At 35.7% G+C, this 18,356-nt stretch overlaps 3 protein-coding genes across 3 annotated transcripts in view; 2 read left to right on the forward strand and 1 right to left on the reverse strand.

Annotated features, from left to right (window-relative positions):
* The window catches only part of LOC107718160 (F-box only protein 15-like), an 8,750-nt gene extending 4,627 nt beyond the window's left edge, over positions 1–4,123 (forward strand). The window contains exons 7-11 of the mRNA XM_016525139.1: positions 1,710–1,809; positions 2,173–2,254; positions 2,351–2,485; positions 2,633–2,754; positions 3,322–4,123. Coding sequence (XP_016380625.1) covers positions 1,710–1,809; positions 2,173–2,254; positions 2,351–2,485; positions 2,633–2,754; positions 3,322–3,588 — 706 coding nt within the window. The 3' untranslated portion in view covers positions 3,589–4,123. The remainder of the gene's footprint in view (positions 1–1,709; positions 1,810–2,172; positions 2,255–2,350; positions 2,486–2,632; positions 2,755–3,321) is intronic.
* LOC107718120 (serine--pyruvate aminotransferase-like) lies at positions 3,981–8,411 on the reverse strand. Its single transcript, XM_016525083.1, has 11 exons — positions 8,085–8,411; positions 7,220–7,412; positions 7,043–7,107; positions 6,810–6,910; positions 6,348–6,418; positions 6,103–6,187; positions 5,892–5,990; positions 5,536–5,605; positions 4,682–4,777; positions 4,463–4,591; positions 3,981–4,379 (listed from the first exon to the last, which is right to left on the reverse strand). The coding sequence occupies exons 1-11, from the start codon at positions 8,337–8,339 to the stop codon at positions 4,272–4,274; spliced, it is 1,272 nt and encodes a 423-aa protein (XP_016380569.1). The 5' UTR covers positions 8,340–8,411; the 3' UTR covers positions 3,981–4,271.
* A 4,635-nt stretch (positions 8,412–13,046) lies between these two features.
* The window catches only part of LOC107718161 (kinesin-like protein KIF1A), a 35,903-nt gene continuing 30,593 nt past the window's right edge, over positions 13,047–18,356 (forward strand). The window contains exons 1-2 of the mRNA XM_016525140.1: positions 13,047–13,352; positions 16,313–16,499. Of these exons, the coding sequence (XP_016380626.1) occupies positions 16,394–16,499 (106 nt within the window). The 5' untranslated portion in view covers positions 13,047–13,352; positions 16,313–16,393. The remainder of the gene's footprint in view (positions 13,353–16,312; positions 16,500–18,356) is intronic.

An 18,356-nucleotide genomic window follows, 5' to 3' on the forward strand; every position in this document is an offset into this window, starting at 1 on the left:
TATGTTAAGGGGCGTAACATTTCCGTCACATGCTTGAGGTATTCGGCCAATCATAATGCACTGGATAGCTGGCCAATCACAGCACACCTCGCTTTTTCAGACCGATGAGCTTTGTAAAAATCGAAGCGTTTCAGAAAGGCGGGGCATAGAGGAGAAACAATAATGTACAGTATGTGGAAAATAATGTGTTTTTTTAACCTTAAACCGCATAAACACATTTCATTACACCAAATACACAAAATAATGTTCTTTTTAGCAACATCATATGACCCCTTTAAAAAGAAAAATAACACATTTCAAGCAAAGCATTTATGAAACAATAATTTGTTGTAAAAAATTGAGTAGAGATTAATATAAAAAAAATTTCTGACTGATACTATTGATTTTTGTGTTTGTCTGATAACAAATCTAAAGAACTAATTTGTAGAAGATTTGTGATTGTTTTATTTCAATATTTTTATTACAATAATAAATAAATAATCATTATTTTTATCCCTGAAACATAAAAACATACCATGAGATATTTTAAATATTATATTAAAAGATTAAAAAACACATTTTTATATATGCAGGTATACACATGCCATTTTATTTCTGCAGAGTGGTTTTATGATCCAAATGGTCAGACATTTAATTAATTTTCTTTCATTTCTTTCCTTTGTTTTGAAATGTATTATATAGCAAAGCAAGACATTGTTTTAGGATATGTCTTGCTCTGCTATATTACTCTTGCTATGATATGTGAGACATAAAAAAGTAAATATATTTTAAACTTAAATAGCAACACTTATAGATAGACCTGGTTTTGTGATAAGCAATTAGGTAAGGTCAAGTAAAAAATTACATTAGTCAAACCAAGTATGAGTCTATAAAATTTAAAGGAATAGTTCATCCAAAATGTAAAAATTTGCTACAAATAATTTGCTCACCCTCAGGCAATCCAAGATGTAGATAAGTTAGTTTTTTATCAGAGCACATTTGGAGAACTTTAGCTCTACATCACTTGTTCACAAATGGATCCTCTGCAGTGAATGAGTGCCGTCAGAATGAGAGTCCAAACAGCTGCTAAAAACACACAGCTCCAGTCCATCAATTAACAACTTGTGAAGTAAAGAGCTGCGTGTTTGTAATAAATACATCAGTGAGAGATCCATAATCCATAATAACACTTCATTGAGTGAAAAAGTCCATCCCCTGTTGTCCTCTCACATCAAAATCCACCAACACATTTGTTTAGAACTGTTGTGGACTGTGTTTACTTGTAAACGTTGCTTAATCTGTGCACATTTCTCTCCTGGGGGTGGGTAAATTTTCAGAAAATGTTCATTTTTGGGTGAACTATTCCTTTAAAGCATCTGGATATTTTCTAGCTGTCAAATATAAGTGGAACATGTCCATAGTGAAAGTGAGGAAATACACCTGTGGTTGCTGTGTTTTACAGGAGGTTACACATTCAGTGGGAGATCACACTCACAAATAAGAATGGACAGGAAAGTGTCTATAAGCAGACGCACACGTTCTTCGAAGATTCATCGGTTACAGTGTGCTGGAGCCATGGCTTCTGGCCTTTCATGTACAATCTTAATAGCCTTCAGCTTCATGGAATAATGTGTCCAGCTTCACCAGCTCAAGGAGACAAGTAAGAAACACATCTGAATAATCTGAAGCATAATACATACACTCATCTGACTTATGCCTCTAATGTGTAGGCCAAGGTGGCGCTCTCTGATTCACAAGACAGGTTTGCAAAGTGTCAGGCTTGTGAAGCTGCTGCAGTTTGATAAAGGGATCATCATCGGACTCTGGCGGGTATGTTGATGTATTTAGCCAAGTTTAAATAATTTCAGTATTTTAGGGATGCACAATACAGTGTTTTGGTACTCTATTGGTTATCGGGCAATATTAGAGTTGTTTTTCTGTATGGGTTGATATTGGATATTTAATTATGTAGCTTATTTCCCCGTTTTTATTTATATTACGACTAATATCATGTTATGCATACATAGATACTGTACTACATACATACATGTATGAAATGTATATTGGTGTATCCTTAATATAAAACATTCAGATTTTTAAAATACAAACTTTATATTATTGAAAACATTATTTACATCCTGTCTATATTTATTTTATCTATGTTGTTTTTATGTTCATTTGTGGTGCTTGTAGGGCAATTGGAAAATTGCCTTCATCATGATCAACCTGCACTTCCACAAACTGATTGAAAGAAGTCTCCTTGGGTCAAGATTTTGGAACAAAACTCTTAATGGTTATTTAGTACATTGATGAAGTTGATAACATCTCACACAGTCCCTTAACACATAAAGTATGTTTGTTCACATCAATAGTCTCTACATACCTGCAGAGGACAATGCTGTGGACCCTGACTGTAGTCGCCATGGATACACTCTGCACATTGTGCTTCACAATCCAGTTCAGCGAATCATGTGTCAGCGGTTTTCCCCTCTGTACACCAGGAGAGGTAAATATATAATATTTTTGTAAACCCATTTTTACTTTTTTCCCCTCCGCAGTCTGATTTTCAACAAGTTATGAGCATGATATATCAAACTGTTGATATATGATGTGAATAATATGAATGTTTGCACATTGTTCTTAGGCTTCACAGTGATGTCGCAAGGGGAATTTGTGCAGTTAATCGCTATTGATTCCGCAAATGTATCCGAGCACATGCCTGTGGCAAAGATCAGTCTTCCATGGGAAGCAGAGGGATTGCAGGGAGATGTTGAGGTGCCTAATATGATTCTTACTCTCATTGGCCACTTTATTTAGACTTAATTTCTCCCTGGAACTGACTGGTTAGTCAGTTCTGGCATGCTATTCTTAGGATACTGTCTATAAATAGATTGGTAAGTATCACGCTGTGTGAATGGGGAACATAAACAAGGCCAAATACTAGAAGTCTGAAGTTAAATGCACTTTGAGTGCAGTTTAGAGTTGACAGCTGGATTTACAACATGAGAATGTAGCAAGACTTACTATATAGACAACTGTGCACTGTTTATTGTGTATTTTAGTTAGATACAGTTGTTCAAAATTGTACATACAGTTTCAACTATTATTTTCACTTGTGGACTATATGTGAACGTCTTTTATGTGAAGTATCTTATTCAGGTCAGTACTAAAAAAATAACATGCATTTTGTATGATCCCTTTTATTTGGGTAAAATAATGGACATTTTGCAGATACTGCAAAGTGTATGTAAAATTTTGTCCACAACTGTATGATTTCCTAAACTTGCTTCCTTTATCAAGGAATGATAAAAACAACAATGTTTACATGCTCCACATCTCCAGGGCTGCTGCATGATGACTCTGACAGTGCTGGATGAGGCTCAGCGTCCCTTCTGGTGTGTGAGTTCTACTGTAAAAATGTACAGTAGACAAAGAGTGCTGGACTTGGAGTATGAAGGCGAGCAGTTCATCGTCCTTTACGAGGATGCGGAGGGGAAGGTCAAAATGACCTTCGTGTGGATGAAGGAGTTTCAGCACTACTTTTTGGTGCAATTAGTTACTATATTCCCTATAGCAGCCAAAGTGAAAAGGCACTTTGGGGGAGAATAAGGAAACCGTTGCAATACCTAGCTGGTTTATGTTTAGAAAAGTTGAAATGATTCCGGCAGTGCTTTTAGTTGTAAATATTCAAAAATGATTTTGGAATATGTTTCATTTTCCAAGCTTATTTAATTTGTTTCTTGTTCATGAAAAAATAGTTTTTTGGCAGTTTGTTAATGTAAATGTCTGAAATGTTTTGTCGAGTTTCAGATGCTTTGAGTTTTGCTTTTATGTTTTGTTTGTTTGGAAATGCTAAAGCACTATTTATATTTTAGTACCAATTGAAATTTGGTAAATGGCTTCATGTTTCTCATAGTCAAATAATTTTCAAAAGGAGAATAAATAACAATGGTTTGAACATCCTGTGTACTGTGTAACTGAACTCGCATTGTAAACCCAAATGATGAAATTATATTAATTATTTATTTCTCGGTAATGTTTTTATAAAGGTCATTCAAGTGCTGGAGTGATGCTTGTCGAAACTTTAAAGGACATTGAGAAACACGTTGAAAACAGCTGGTTTTGTTCAATGGGATGCATAATGTACAATTTCTAATCAGCTAAAATTCTTCCTCATTATACCAACCGTTATGAAACATCATATATAATAACTCTTTACATTAGTGTGTAATTTTCGCACTACAAGCATCACCATATGAAACTGCAAAAATATTCAGGTCAACAGGTAGTCTTTAGGCTTTGGACTTTCGACACTGCTTTAAAGCGTCTTCCAGAGCTGCAAGAACCATCGCAGCATTGGCCTTGTTGCAGTTGTATCCCATGAGCCCGATCCGCAATACCTAGAAATCAGTTGAGTGGATAATTATACAGCCATGTAGTTGAATGCTGCATTGTCATGTCTTCTTGACAAGCTTTTACTCACCATGCCAACAGAGGGCCCTAGACCTCCTGTAAACTCGATTCGGTGATGCTTCATGATGTAAGCCAGCAATTCCTTCCAGTCGTACCCTTCAGGGATGGCAATGGTGGTGACGGAGGGTAATCTCAGATCCTTTAGGAATGGATCTATATTTTAACTGCTTTCTCTTTTAGGTTATGTTATTGTTCTCAGAATTAATAAAGTGAAGTCAACAACAGTTACCTTGTCCTTGATAAACAGCTTCAAGCCCAGGTCTTCCAAGCCCTTCCAGAGGTACTCTGCAATTTCTGTATGATGACTCCATGAGTTCTCAAGACCCTTGAGCAGACATTATTAGTCATTATCAGTCATTAATATATACTGTGTATATATATATATATATATATTAAAATATAGTAAGTGCTTAATAGCAGACATACATTTACAAGGAACATACATTTGTAAGGAAATACACTACCATTCAAAGGTTTGTGGTCAGTCAGATTATATATATATATATATATATTAGAAACTAATACTTTATTCAGCAACGATGCTTTAACTTGATCAAGAGTGACAGTAAAGACAGTTATAAAATTACAACTGATTTTGATTTCAAATCTTACAAAAGAAAGGTTTCGGCTGATCAGCATATTAGAATATTTCCTAAAAGGATCATGTGACCCTGAAGACTGGAGTAATAGCTGCTGAAAATTCAGCTTTGCCATCACAGGACTAAATTACATTTTAAAATTGTTTAAAAGAAAACAGTTATTTTCAATTGTAATAATATTTCACAATATCACTGTTTTACTGTATTTTTAATCAAATAAATGTAGCCTTGGTGAGCATAAGAAGAAAAGGGTAAGAAAATCCTACCGACCCAAAACTTGAATGGGAGTGTATGTAACATAACAGATTTGTAAATCTAAGCACCCGGCCTGTTATAGTTCAAACAAAAATACATAGTTGAGAAAACAAGCAGTATGTCCTATAGTTGTAGACTTTGGGACCAAAAGATTAACCATTGAAGAGTGAATTATTATGACAAGCAAGGTGTTAAATGTTTACTTAAAATAAAATAAAAAAGCCCTTACCATTTCAGCAAGGATGGCTAGACTTTCCCTCAGGGCAAAGAACCCAGACACAGGTCCTGTGTGATGGTATCTGAAACACAATTTAGTTAACTTCAGACAGCTCAGTCTTCTACTACAGGGGTGCAAAACTCAGTTCCTTGAGGGCCACAGCCCTGCAGAGTTTAGCTTCTATTTAAATGCACCTGATCCAGGTAATCAAGTCCTTCAGGTTTATTTGGAAAATACAATACATGGTATATGTGTTGGAGCAGGGTTGGAACTAAATTCTGCAGGGCTGTGGCCCTCCAGGAATTGAGTTTTGCAACCATGCTCTACTAGGTCTTGCAAGAGCAACAGTTTGCATTTACAATACGTACATTCTTTCTGGCTTGCCGTCATTGCCCCAGTAATTGGATAAGTGGGTCATATCAAGGAGGTAGGACACTGGCTTTGTTTTCCTGTTAAACATCTTGTGGCTATGTCACATTTGAGAAGAAATGGATAATGTTAGTGGATTCCATTAATTGTTTGAATGATTCAATGTGTGCAAGCACATACTCATATTCATTTACAAATATTTCTCCTCACCATGCTCTTTCACTGAATGAAACTGGTGCTGTGCCGGGTGGAGCATTCAAGGCTTTTTGGGAACCAGTATACAGAATATCAATATCTACAAAGGAAGAAGGTTTGAACAGTTGAATTCAATCCTCATGCTTTTACACAGAGATTTAGAATATGCACTTGGTAAATAACATCATCTTTAAATGTTCATATAACTTCATATTCATATAATTACATATTTAAATAACTTCATATTTTGATCCACTCACTTTGTTGGTCCATTAAAAGAGGTGCAGCTCCCAATGACGCCACTGAATCAACTAAGAGCAAACAGTTGTATCTGTATAGACAAAACCATGCAAGAGAGGTATATGAAGTTAAGGTTAACTTGAAAAGCGAATGTGGGAGAACAGTAGACAATACAGACATTTAACTTTCAAATTATTTTTTTCCAATATTAGTCATTTTCAATATTGTGTGCTAGCAATATTGAAATTAAACTTTTATTTTGCCTTTACATTCTTTGAACGTTTTTCCTTAGATATTTCTTTATTTTATTCCTTTTTTTACATTTATTTTTTACAAATAATCGAAGTGTATCTCTACAGTGTGTACACCAATCAGAAAATCTTGCATGCTTAAAAAAAAACAAAAAGAAGCATGTAAAAGATTTTACATAAAAGTACAATAGAAGTCACACAGTAAGCTAAATGATTGTAGAATATTCTTACTTGTGACAAATATCACCAACGCCGTCCATTGGGTGCACCAGACCAGCTGATGACTCTCCATGTGTGAGAAAGAAAAGAACTGGCTTATATTTAGCCAGAGCCTGTAGAATGTGTAGAATGACAAATGCTGGTTATAGAGCAGGGGTTTGCTTTACTAGTCATATAACATACAGTGGCGTATGAAATTGCAATTTGTATACACAGCAGCACTAATAAATTAAGGACAGTATCACCTGTTCAATTTCTGCATTTGTAAAATGTCCTCCAGGTGTTTTAAACAAGGTGTGAACCTTTGCACCTGGGAAAAAAGAAAGATGTTAAAGTATAAGCATGCTCTCATACTCTCAACAAGTAAAGATACATTTCTAGAAAACAGTGGGCTGGCATTATTTTTATTATTAGTTTCATACCCATCCGCTCAGCAATTTCTGCGACTCGTTCTCCCCAGATTCCATTGATGGCAACCAGAACACTTTCTCCAGGCTCCACAATGTTAAAGACTGCACACTCCATGGCTGTGTGTCCAGAGCCACTCATGGCCAGTGTCATGTTGTTACTGGTCTGAAAAGCATACTGAATTCCCTTCTTGATATCATTCATAATCTGTGACAAAATATGTGCAGGGACTGTTAGAATCCTCCAAACATCCAAGTTTCCAAGGCAGCTCTGATACTAAAATCATGCCATCAATATATGATGCTTTTTAGCCCAGATCTATTAATCAGTTATTCCAAACTTTGAAAAACTCAATTCATTTGGAATTTTTTTTAAAGCAATTTGGAGATTCTGCTGCTGTTATAGAAATGTTGTTATGAGTAGTTTGGCATGACTATTTTTATTATTCTTAAAAAAAAGAAGTAGTGAAGCACTTTGTTTTAAGATCTTATAGTATTTAAAATGTAAAGTATTAATTAATTAATTCTAAAATATTGTTGAATATTTATGAACTAATCTAGTAATGAACTTTACGATATAGCCTATAGCTTTTTCATAGAAAGGCACGCTTTGAATTTTAATATTTAAAGAATACATAAGTATTTAAAGATGAAGACGTTTTTGAACAAAATTAAAGATAAAGATTGAAAAGATTTACTTGGTTTCACTACAAGAGATCTTTAAATGTATTTTATTAATTAAATTATTGTTGTTAACGCTATTTCATTTTTAACAACATGGTACGTGTTTTATGTTAGATTTTCTTATAAATCCTTGTTTGCCTTCGACCCATATTAAACTTGTAAAATGCGTTTGTGTGTAAAAATGTGTAAGATTTACCCCGAACATTTCCGAGTGCATGTGACCTATTATAGGTCTCCCTCCTGCCGCTAAAATGCGAGGCGGCACATTGGATGGTCCTGGTCCAAACAGGTACCGAAATGGAACCTCGAGCGGCCGGAGCATGCACGCTGGTGGCGGGATGGTCACAGACGACATCCCGCGGTGGACGCCGTGTTTGGTGGACCGCACGCTTTCCAAAGGCACCTGCTGCGTCAAGCGCGCACACCTGGATAGGACACTCCTCGGCATCATGTTTCCTCTCGCTGCTGTTCGTTAGAAAGACAAAACTTTGCGTTTGTCCAGCATTTTAAACAAACGGGTCTTCGACCCCTAGAACACAGAGCAACATGCGTCAGGCTTTTGGCACAAAATGCCCCCGCCCTTCATCTTCCAAACAAGGTATAGCCTAACGGTCCAGAGACCAGAGGTGGATATGAGGAAATTATGAACAGGATAACAAAATAGAAAAGGGTGGTAGCCTAAAGATAGAGAGGGAGTCCTGTATTATTATGTAAGGCTGTATGTTTTAGTTTTTTCGTCCTTTCGTCTTTAAAATCAATATTTTAACCCTTAAGTTTCCTGACACCTCACAAAAATACACAGAACACACGTGTTTATCTGAACTTTTTCACAGAGTTGAACTGCCTTGTGCTGAGAGAATACAATATGTTGCAGTCGATTAGTCAAGGGATTTAAATCCAGTATTAATATTAATATCCATATTTTTAGATTTGGAGATAATGTAAATGAGTTTGATACTGTTTAAGTTAGCTGAAAAACCCTAATATCTGGCCCTAATCAGGTAAAAAGAAAAATCTAGAATCACATAAGGACTGCATTTGAAACAACAACAAATAAATAAAAATAATCAGTTTTTGTTTACATTCTTGTGAGGTGCTCTATTGATTCATTCATTCTCCACTTGTTTACCAGCTCAGAGGAGGAGTGTACCTTTCTCAATACTGTTGATTTGCTGATGTGAAGAAACACACAAGCACACACTAATAAGTCCAACTCACATTTCATTTGTCCCTCACATGGTCAGTGCAGCACATGGTATTAGATCTACAGGGCATATTAATGTATTGCACATGACTATTGCACATATTATTTTTTCAAATTCTGATATTTCAGTTTGAATGTTTAAAAACAGCTATATTAAAACTCATTTTTTAACAAATGTCTAGGTAGGGGGCCTCCCAACTGGTGTGCTGCTTGTGACATGCTACTTGGAAATTTTTACTGCTTAAGAACTAATTTCAGGTAAAATCTAACAGATATAATGGCAAACAGGAAGTTGTTCACATTATTTGCATTTGAATCATTAATTTCTAAGTCTGTATTTGGTAGTAAGTTAGTATTTTTGATGATTTGTTTGAAGGAAAATCGCACCCAAAATTGAAAATATGCTGAAATTGTACTCATCATCAGACCATCCAAGATGTAGATGAGTTTGTTTCTTCATCAGAACAGATTTGGAGAAATTTAGCATTACATCACTTGCTCACCAATGGATCCTCTGCAGTGAATGGGTGCCGTCAGAATGAGAGTCCAAACAGCTGATAAAAACACCACAGTAATCCACACCACTCCAGTCCATCAGTTAATGTCTTGTGAAACAAAAAGCTGCATGTTTGTAGGAAACAATCTTTTTTAAGGCTTTTTAACTTTAAACTGTCATTTCTGTCCTCTATCCATAATAACACTTTCTCCAGTAAAAAAAATGTCCTTCAATGTTGTCCTCTCACATCAAAATCCACCAAAATATTTGTTTAGAACTGTTCTGGACTGTCTTGGCTTATAAACAGTGCTTGATCTGTGCATATTTCTCTCCTGATTCAGACAAAAGCAACTTTTTCACTAAAAAGAAATAATATGGATAGAGGACTCATATTTTAGCTGGAAGCAATGGTTAAAAACATATTAATGATGGATTTGTTTCTTACAAACACAGATTTTCACTTCACAAGACGTTAATTGATGGACTGGAGTCATGTGGATTACTTGAGATTATTGTGATCTTTTTATGAAATGTTTTATCAGCTGTTCTGACGACAAGTGATGTAATGCTAAATTTATCCCAATTTGTTCCCATGAAGAACCAAACTCATCTATATTTTGGGAGGGAGAGTACATTTTCAGAAAAATTTCATTTTTGGTAAACTGTTCCTTTATTTATTTTAATTACTATATTAATTAATGTCATCATATTTATATAACTATGTATGAACAAAGTCTTGAACGTGAATAGATTGTGCTGTTCCCATTCAGTACAAAAATGCTTACTCTGTACAAAAGTACCTGATCAGAACATAGTGATTCTCTAAAAGCACACTAGTCGTGTGTCATAGGAAGCAGATGCTGATGTCAGAGCGGGGACTTTGACCAGAGCACTGGTCCTGCAGTAAATAATTAGTCTGCACAGTAAATAAGTGGAAATGCAATGTTTAACCTTGTGTGCCCTTTGCACTGTGGTGGGGCTCAAACATCCACTTCACAGGCCAGAGTAAGAGACAGAAGTAACTCAACTCTTGCCATGCTTTTGTGAAAGACGGGACATGTACCCTGATGTAACACGTACTGACCAATGGAGACGTTCAGGCAGATATAGATGACCTTGACCCCATTAAACTACAATTCAAAAACTAATTAAAAAAGTGTGTTTGTCAGGTACCATTTAAATTGACGTCCTTGCGTAATGTAGTGAGCAGAATGTCAGCTGTCCGGTAGATGGGGCTGTTCTGCTAAAATCATTTTATCCCATTGAAGTTATAACATTTTTAATCTGACTTTAGTACAATATAAAATTATCTTCAAAATAAATTTTCTCGCTTATTATGGAAGGTTACGCATCAGAGTGAAAAAAAGTGTTACCGTCTAGACTTTTCTTTATTATTATTTTTTTTATTCAGTAGCGAACCATGACTCTTGAACCTAGGCCCTCTCCCCCTACCCTAGTCGAGGGAAAAAACAAACTACCAGCTTAGTTTACGGTGTCTTCTTCTAAAAGTCATCTTTGACAATTCCACCTTTGAACCAAGAGGCTAATCCAGTCTAATCCGGGCGAAAAGCGCTGCGCCGCGCCGCACCACGTCTTTAAAATTGTATCACAGTGTTTTCTATGAGTGTACGCACTGACCGGCGACTGTCCGCGGATCCCAGCTGCGACTCTGGGCGCCGTTCAAAATCCGGCCGCGCCACAGAGCGCTACTCACATAGTTTTCCATTAAATTATATTATATTTGTCCCAAATTATTGTTAATGTACATAATGACTTCATCCTAGGCTGGAAGATTGTGTATTGTGCATTTTTCAGCGAAACGTTTTCTTTCTGTGGCTCTAATAAAGTCCGTGCTTCCTATAATCGACTGCTTTCTCGACTGAAATCTCTCTCGTTTTCATTCAGTTTGCTCTGTTTTTTGTTGTTGTTTTTTTTCAATTACCGAACTTCAAACTCCTTGACACCACTTGGTCATTCTTGAAGTGAACTTTTGACAGTTGGGAAAATGGATTGATTGGTTTTGGACTGTCATCTTGAACTGAACGCTGCGCTTCTCGTCCGGTGTGCCTTTCAGAAATGCAACAATAAAAATCAAATGCACAGCGAGAGTAACTGATATCACCAAAATAATACATAGCTCAATTTAAGTCAAATGAAAATACTCATTACAAATGCATCATCACACAATTGGTCTGTGCACAAAACCAACAAATGTAGCTAATGTGTGTTTAATGTAAACCAACAAATTATGACAAACTATCAGTGTTTATAATAAATAATATTATTATTGGCACAGCGGCCTAATAAATGTCCTTACTTACGTTATTTGCGGCTTTTGTCGTGACTTGAATAATAGCTAGTTAGTTTATTAGCCGATTTTTTTTCCACAGTGGGCGGAACTTGTCATAAAGTTAGCGCTAACAAGGCCCACCCATTTATAGGAAAGATATGATTGGTCAATTTTTCTGCCATTCTCTGTAATTTCATAGCTGAGCCACCAATCACAGAGCCGCAAGCGCTAGGCGGAAACATTCTAAAATATGGAGAAAATGGGAGTCCTTCATGTAACGCATTCACATAAATTGTATTTATTTTATTTAGATGGCGATTGTCAAGTTATGAATTGCTTAAAAATATTAATTATGTTTTATTAAAAATAATATTTAAAATGTATCATTTAAAAATATTTAAAAATTGTAAATATTCTTTTTAGTCTAGGCCCCTCTCTTCCTTTGTACAGATATCAATGAAATTGACATGGATGTACAAATATATTGTTCATTTACTGTTTAAAATTTTGGGTTGATAATTTTTTTTTGATGATTTTGAAAGAAGTCACCAAGGCTGCATTTATTTGAACAAAAATACAGTAGTAAAAAATTGTCAAATATTACTAAAATTTAAAATATCCATTTTCAATTTTAATTTATTTTAAAATGTCATCTATTCCAGTCTTCAGTGTCAGATCGAAAGCTCAAAAGAACAGCATTTATTTTAAATTGAAATCTTTTGTGAATGTCTTTACCGTTACTTTTAACGGTAACATCTTTTCTGAATAAAAGTATTAATTTTGAACTGTAGTGTACATTGCAGGTCTTATTATTTATTTATTTATTATTATTTAATTTTTTTTTATATAAGTGAACCCAACTTGTTTGTCTCTTTGCATAAGCTTAGCTGGCATCCTCAGCCTTCATAATGAGTCCATTGAGAGGGTCTGTGCTGTGCATACTGAGACACAAACCTTACCGGCTGAGTTTAGAATTTAAAATGAGCTCTTTGTGCTTTTAACACTGTGGTTTATATTCGAGGACACGGAAGCAAATCCGTGAACCGTGGTCTTTTGACTGTCCCGTGATGCTGTTGTCACACCCTTCCCCTCTCTCTTCCATGCCTCTAGCTCCCACACTGATGATGTCATCAGCGACTCACGGCCGATCATCATCCTTGGCTCCGCCGTAAGAGCCATTTTGCGCTGAAGAAACACTACAGTCTCAGCGCATTCCCACATCAATTAACCCCTCCCTCAGCTTCCTGACGCACCACTGCGTACCAGGCCCTGCAAAACCAGACTCCCTCAGTCTGATGATTTTGCCAGGGGGGGCTCCACCTGCATTGATGTTGCTGAGCAAGGGAGAGGCTGAGAGCCTATAGGAAAAAAATACAACAACTGGGTGAGGAAGAAGACGGCGGATGATAGCAGACTTGATGGAATAGCCCACTGCTGTCCGCAATCTCAACAGGATATTGTCATCAGGAATCAGGTATGTGAGATCTTGATTATTGTTTGTGTGATTTATGTGTTTTTAAACCATTGTTTTTCATGTCTCTTATGAGAATAAGGAGGGTGGTGCACTATTCCCCTGTAACGTTAGTCCTGTCCCGAAAGCCACATAGAGGCTGTTGAAATAGAAAAGAATAAGAAAAAAAATTTCGAAGGGGATGTTTAAATTTGATTTTGTATTATCATACTGTTTTTGGACTTATATAATTATAAATATATTTATTATTATTATTATTATTATTATTATTATTATTATTGGATATCAAAAGACATTTAATGTAAAATTGCTATTCAGTCTTATTTACATGCATTGTCAGTCCTGAGACTAGCCATGGTGATGAAGGATGCTGTTTATGTGTGCAGGGTGAGGCCATGTCATGAAATCTGGGCCTTTTTCATAACTCAGATGTTTTTATTTCTAAGACCAGAAAGATTAAACGGATAATTACTGAGGGAAAAGATGAATATATGTAGCTTTTTTAATTAGATGCGTTAGGGAGAATGAATACAGTGCGCACTAATATTTGCGGATCAGGAAACGATTTATTTATTTAGCTAATATTAGAAATTCGAAATTAAATTCTGTATTTTGCTCTGTACTAAAGATTCTGACAAAATATTGCCATAGTAACAGACGCGTCACACTTTACCACCTCAAGTCTACAACGACGCGATACGCTGAAACGCTTTGAAAAATCGCAATGTAAACTAGATGATGTCAATTATAATCGTGTAGATAATTTTGTTGATTATATTGGGAGCGATCTTGTATGTCGCGTCGCTAGCAGTGTAGGCTATATTGGGTGTTGCTGCCGCATCTCAGCATCTACGCAGACGCAGCTCTAAATATAAACAGATGGGGTGCATGTTTATATACGATAACCTTGTTTTGCATAATTGGTTTGCTTAATGACCGTTAAAACGGCTTCATTGCGTTTGTTTTGCTGGCTGGGCTGAAGCTGACGCAAATGCTCGTCCATCACAGCTGATTCATGACTGCTCTGACAGTCAGCCATTTTCAGTAGACTATGAGGGCCATACGTGGTAAATAACATTTGCTCCGTATTGTGTACAAACATAACTATGATTTTCTGCTCGAAGGATGGCACTTAGCCCAGTCTTTTTCTGGATAGAGTTAGTGTATGGACAAATGCTGTCCAAATTAATCCACAGCTTGTTATTAATAGCCACATTCTATTTTTAATTCTGAATATCTCACTATGGGTGGGCATCCCACATTAAGTTGCCAGTAAAATTAAGGAGAAAAATAATCAAAGTGTAAATGAATAGGAGAATTTTCAATATAAAATGTTGCAATAAATAGCCTATATGTGACCCTGGACCACAAAACCAGTCATAAGGGTCAATTTTTTAAAATTGAGATTTATACATCAATAAATCAGTAAATAAGCTTTCCATTGATGTATGGTTTGTTAGGATAGGACAATATTTGGCCGAGATACAACTATTTGAAAATCTGGAATCTGAGGATGCAAAAATTAACAATGCATATTACTAATCAAAAATTAAGTTTTGATATATTTACGGTAAGAAATTTACAAAATATCTTCATGGAACATGATCTTTACTTAATATCCTAAGGATTTTTGGCATAAAAGAAAAATTGATAATTTTGACCCATACAATGTTTTTTTGGCTATTGCTACAAATATACCCCAGCGACTTAAGACTGGTTTTGTGGTCCAGGGTCACATAAATGTTGTCTTTTTTCCAAATTATTTCTAAATCATTTTGATTCCTCATGGAGGAATTAAGTAAATTTGTTGATATGCTTTTTAGAAAAGAAGAAACTAGGACAGTTTTTCTAATCCATCATCATGATTAAAACCATGAATGTGCATGATATTTTGCAGTATCAAAGAATTGACATAAAACTTGACCCACTTCCATTTCTTTTCTTTTTTTGTCAGTTCTTTTAAATGGATTACTATATCCACCGTTGGACAGTTATTAAATGGGTTATGTTGGATGCCATAATCTTTTGTTCAGAGTTGTTGAAATGAAATGTCACTGACCCAGAGTTTATTTTTAAGATGCTGTTATGATAATTGCATACAGATACAGTGCAATTCCCATATTTATAAATAATCACAATCAATGTATGGTTGAAACCCATATAATGAAACATTATTTATTACAAAGAATCCCAGGGGCCATGAGAACGTGAATTTACTTATTAATTTATTAATGAAATGAAATTGCTTTGTTGTAATCTGTGATATGGATTTAGTAAGTATATTGGAAACAAGAAAATCTGTAATTTTTGTTTACTGTTTGTTTCCAACAGTTTTCTGATATTGTACCTGGTTTTGGATCGGTTATCAGAGCTCTTAATTTGGTATGAAGATATCTACAATACGAGTTGTGTTAGTGTGTCTGCATGCCTTGAATTGGCCTGAATTTTGCCGGCTGGCTGACCTTGCTCTTCTGATTTGAACAAGCTGTTTGTTTATTCTTTTAATAAATCTGCACATATGAATCCTAAACCCGTTTGTAAATCTGTTTCGCTACATATAGTTTTACAAGTTCACATAGCCATATCTGATGCACAGTAATCTACTGAATGTGATAAAAGTCCTGATGAGTCATGGTCTGGATCTCAGAGAACTCCATTACCTAAATTAAATTATCAGTGGTGTAACTTAGCCAGTACAATGGGCTGAACAGATTTATGGGGATTTTCTTTAATTATCTCTTGAAGTGAATTGCTAAGGTACTAAATCTAAAGAGTAGGCCTTAACACATTTCTAGTCTTGTTTTGCAAAAGAAGAGTTGATTGTTGATGAAACATGGTGTTTTGTTATTCTAATTGCCTAACTGTATCTTTACTGTACTCTTAATTCTATAGTGAAGTAAAAGAACACATATTCTTTTGATATTTCTGCACATACAGTAGCATGTCTGCATTTCTTTCTACAGGTGGCAGGTGGCCTCTGATTCCTGGCTGGGCTTCGTCCCATCAGATCCTGTGCAGTAGCAGAGCTCCAGCACTCAGACACCATGGCAGGTGCCTCGGTGAAAGTAGCCGTGAGGGTCCGTCCCTTCAATTCACGAGAGATTGGAAAAGAGAGCAAGTGTATCATCCAAATGTCAGGCAACACTACCAGTGAGTGTTCTTTCAAAACGCATATTTTCACTTGCTGTCAATGGTTATTTGAACTCATCTGAGTAAGAGAGGATTGTCACTGTGCTGTAGGAATAATTTATGACTGTAATAAAATATTTATTCATGGTCTCTCATCAGTACCCCCATGAGAGAGAATATTAGTGCATTTCTAGGCTTACAGGTTTGAAAATGTCAAAGGGGTCATGCTTTAGTTTTAGACTTGTGCCGTATTATGACAGCACTTTTTTTTAAAACTAAATTTCAATATCGTGATAATACCGCATACCGTGATAAAAGCATTATCAATTAATTGCAACATGAGAATTTGATACCGGCATATCCCTATTAGTTTTTTGGTAAAGGTTTTTTAATTGGTGAGGTGTGCAATCTGTCACCACCTGACTATTTGTTGACTTCAGATTTACTGTACATTGGTTCTCAATTTTTTTTCCAGTAGTTGTAGAAAAATATTTGATTAATAAAAGAAGTCAAACTATAAAAATGGTGTGCAATATTGTTGCATTTATCCATCAAGACAAAAATATGAGAAACATTTTTAAAGTTTCGCTAAAAGATGAATAATTTCTGAAGAAAAGAAAATAATTTCTTTGTCACAATATTTTTATAATAAATATATTTTAATAAAAATAATGGAAAACATGGACAGTGAAAATATTTATCACTGGTAAATGTTCATTTCACGTGCCTTTAGCAAAAGACTTGGACATGTTCAGAAACAAGGTCCATTTCATGCCACGAATTCTGTGGCATTTCAAGCCCCCATTTCTAGAGCAGCTCCAAAAACTGCCCCTGTTGTTCTGCCTGCAGCGTGAGTGGGAAAACAGAGTCAGCTGATGCAGAGTGTGAGGTCAGACACACTGCACAGCTTTGTGCTGGTGAAAGGATGCAGGGAGGTTCATGACCTCATTCCCAGAACCCCAGGGATGGCATGATTCACGCTTCCTTAGACTCATCTGTCCTGAAACATGCCTACATACGCATATATGACCTTATGGTATATTGACAGTGCAGAAAATGCTGTTATGATATTTTTGTCTTTTTTGAACATGGCTTTTGTGGATAAATAAACAGACATTCAGGTCTTCGTTTAATTTATATAAATGGTATACAATTTATAATTATAATTAAAATGTAATTAATTTGTTTATTTCAATTTGTTTATTCTCAATCCAAGCAGCTGAGTCCTTAGCCATCTTCAAGAATCGGCTAAAAACACATCTCTTCCATCTTTATTTGACCCTCTAACTCTAGCACTCTCTATTCTAATTCTATTCTTAAAAAAAAAAACACTTGTCCCTTTTAGACTTGCACTCTATTCATTTGCTGCTTGTTTTCTTTATAAAAAAAATAAAAAAATAAAAAAAACTAACACTAGCTTTCTAATCTTTTTGTATTCTATCTGTTTTCTTTTCATTTATTATACAATTAACAAAGCAAAAAAGGCCTCTTAACACTAGCTTGCTCTATTCTTTTTCTATTCTATCTGTTTTCTTTTTATTTATTATATTATTTAAAAAAAAACTTGCTAGGTGTACTGCGTTAAGCTAACTGAGACTTGTTATAGCACGAACGTGAAAGTGAAGTGACATGTGGCCAAGTATGGTGACCCATACTAGGAATTAGTGCTCTGCATTTAACCCATCCTAAGTGCACACACACAGCAGTGAACACACACCCGGAGCAGTGGGCATAATCACAATCAATGTATGGTTGAAACCCATATAATGAAACATTATTTATTACACCCACCCGGGGAGCAGTTGGGGGTGCCTTGCTCAAGGGCACCTCAGTCGTGGTACTGAAGGTGGGAGAGAGCGCTGTACATTCACCCCCCCC

This window comes from Sinocyclocheilus rhinocerous, unplaced genomic scaffold (assembly GCF_001515625.1).
Source record: "Sinocyclocheilus rhinocerous isolate Xijiao unplaced genomic scaffold, SAMN03320098_v1.1 scaffold480, whole genome shotgun sequence".
Lineage (NCBI taxonomy): Eukaryota > Metazoa > Chordata > Actinopteri > Cypriniformes > Cyprinidae > Sinocyclocheilus > Sinocyclocheilus rhinocerous.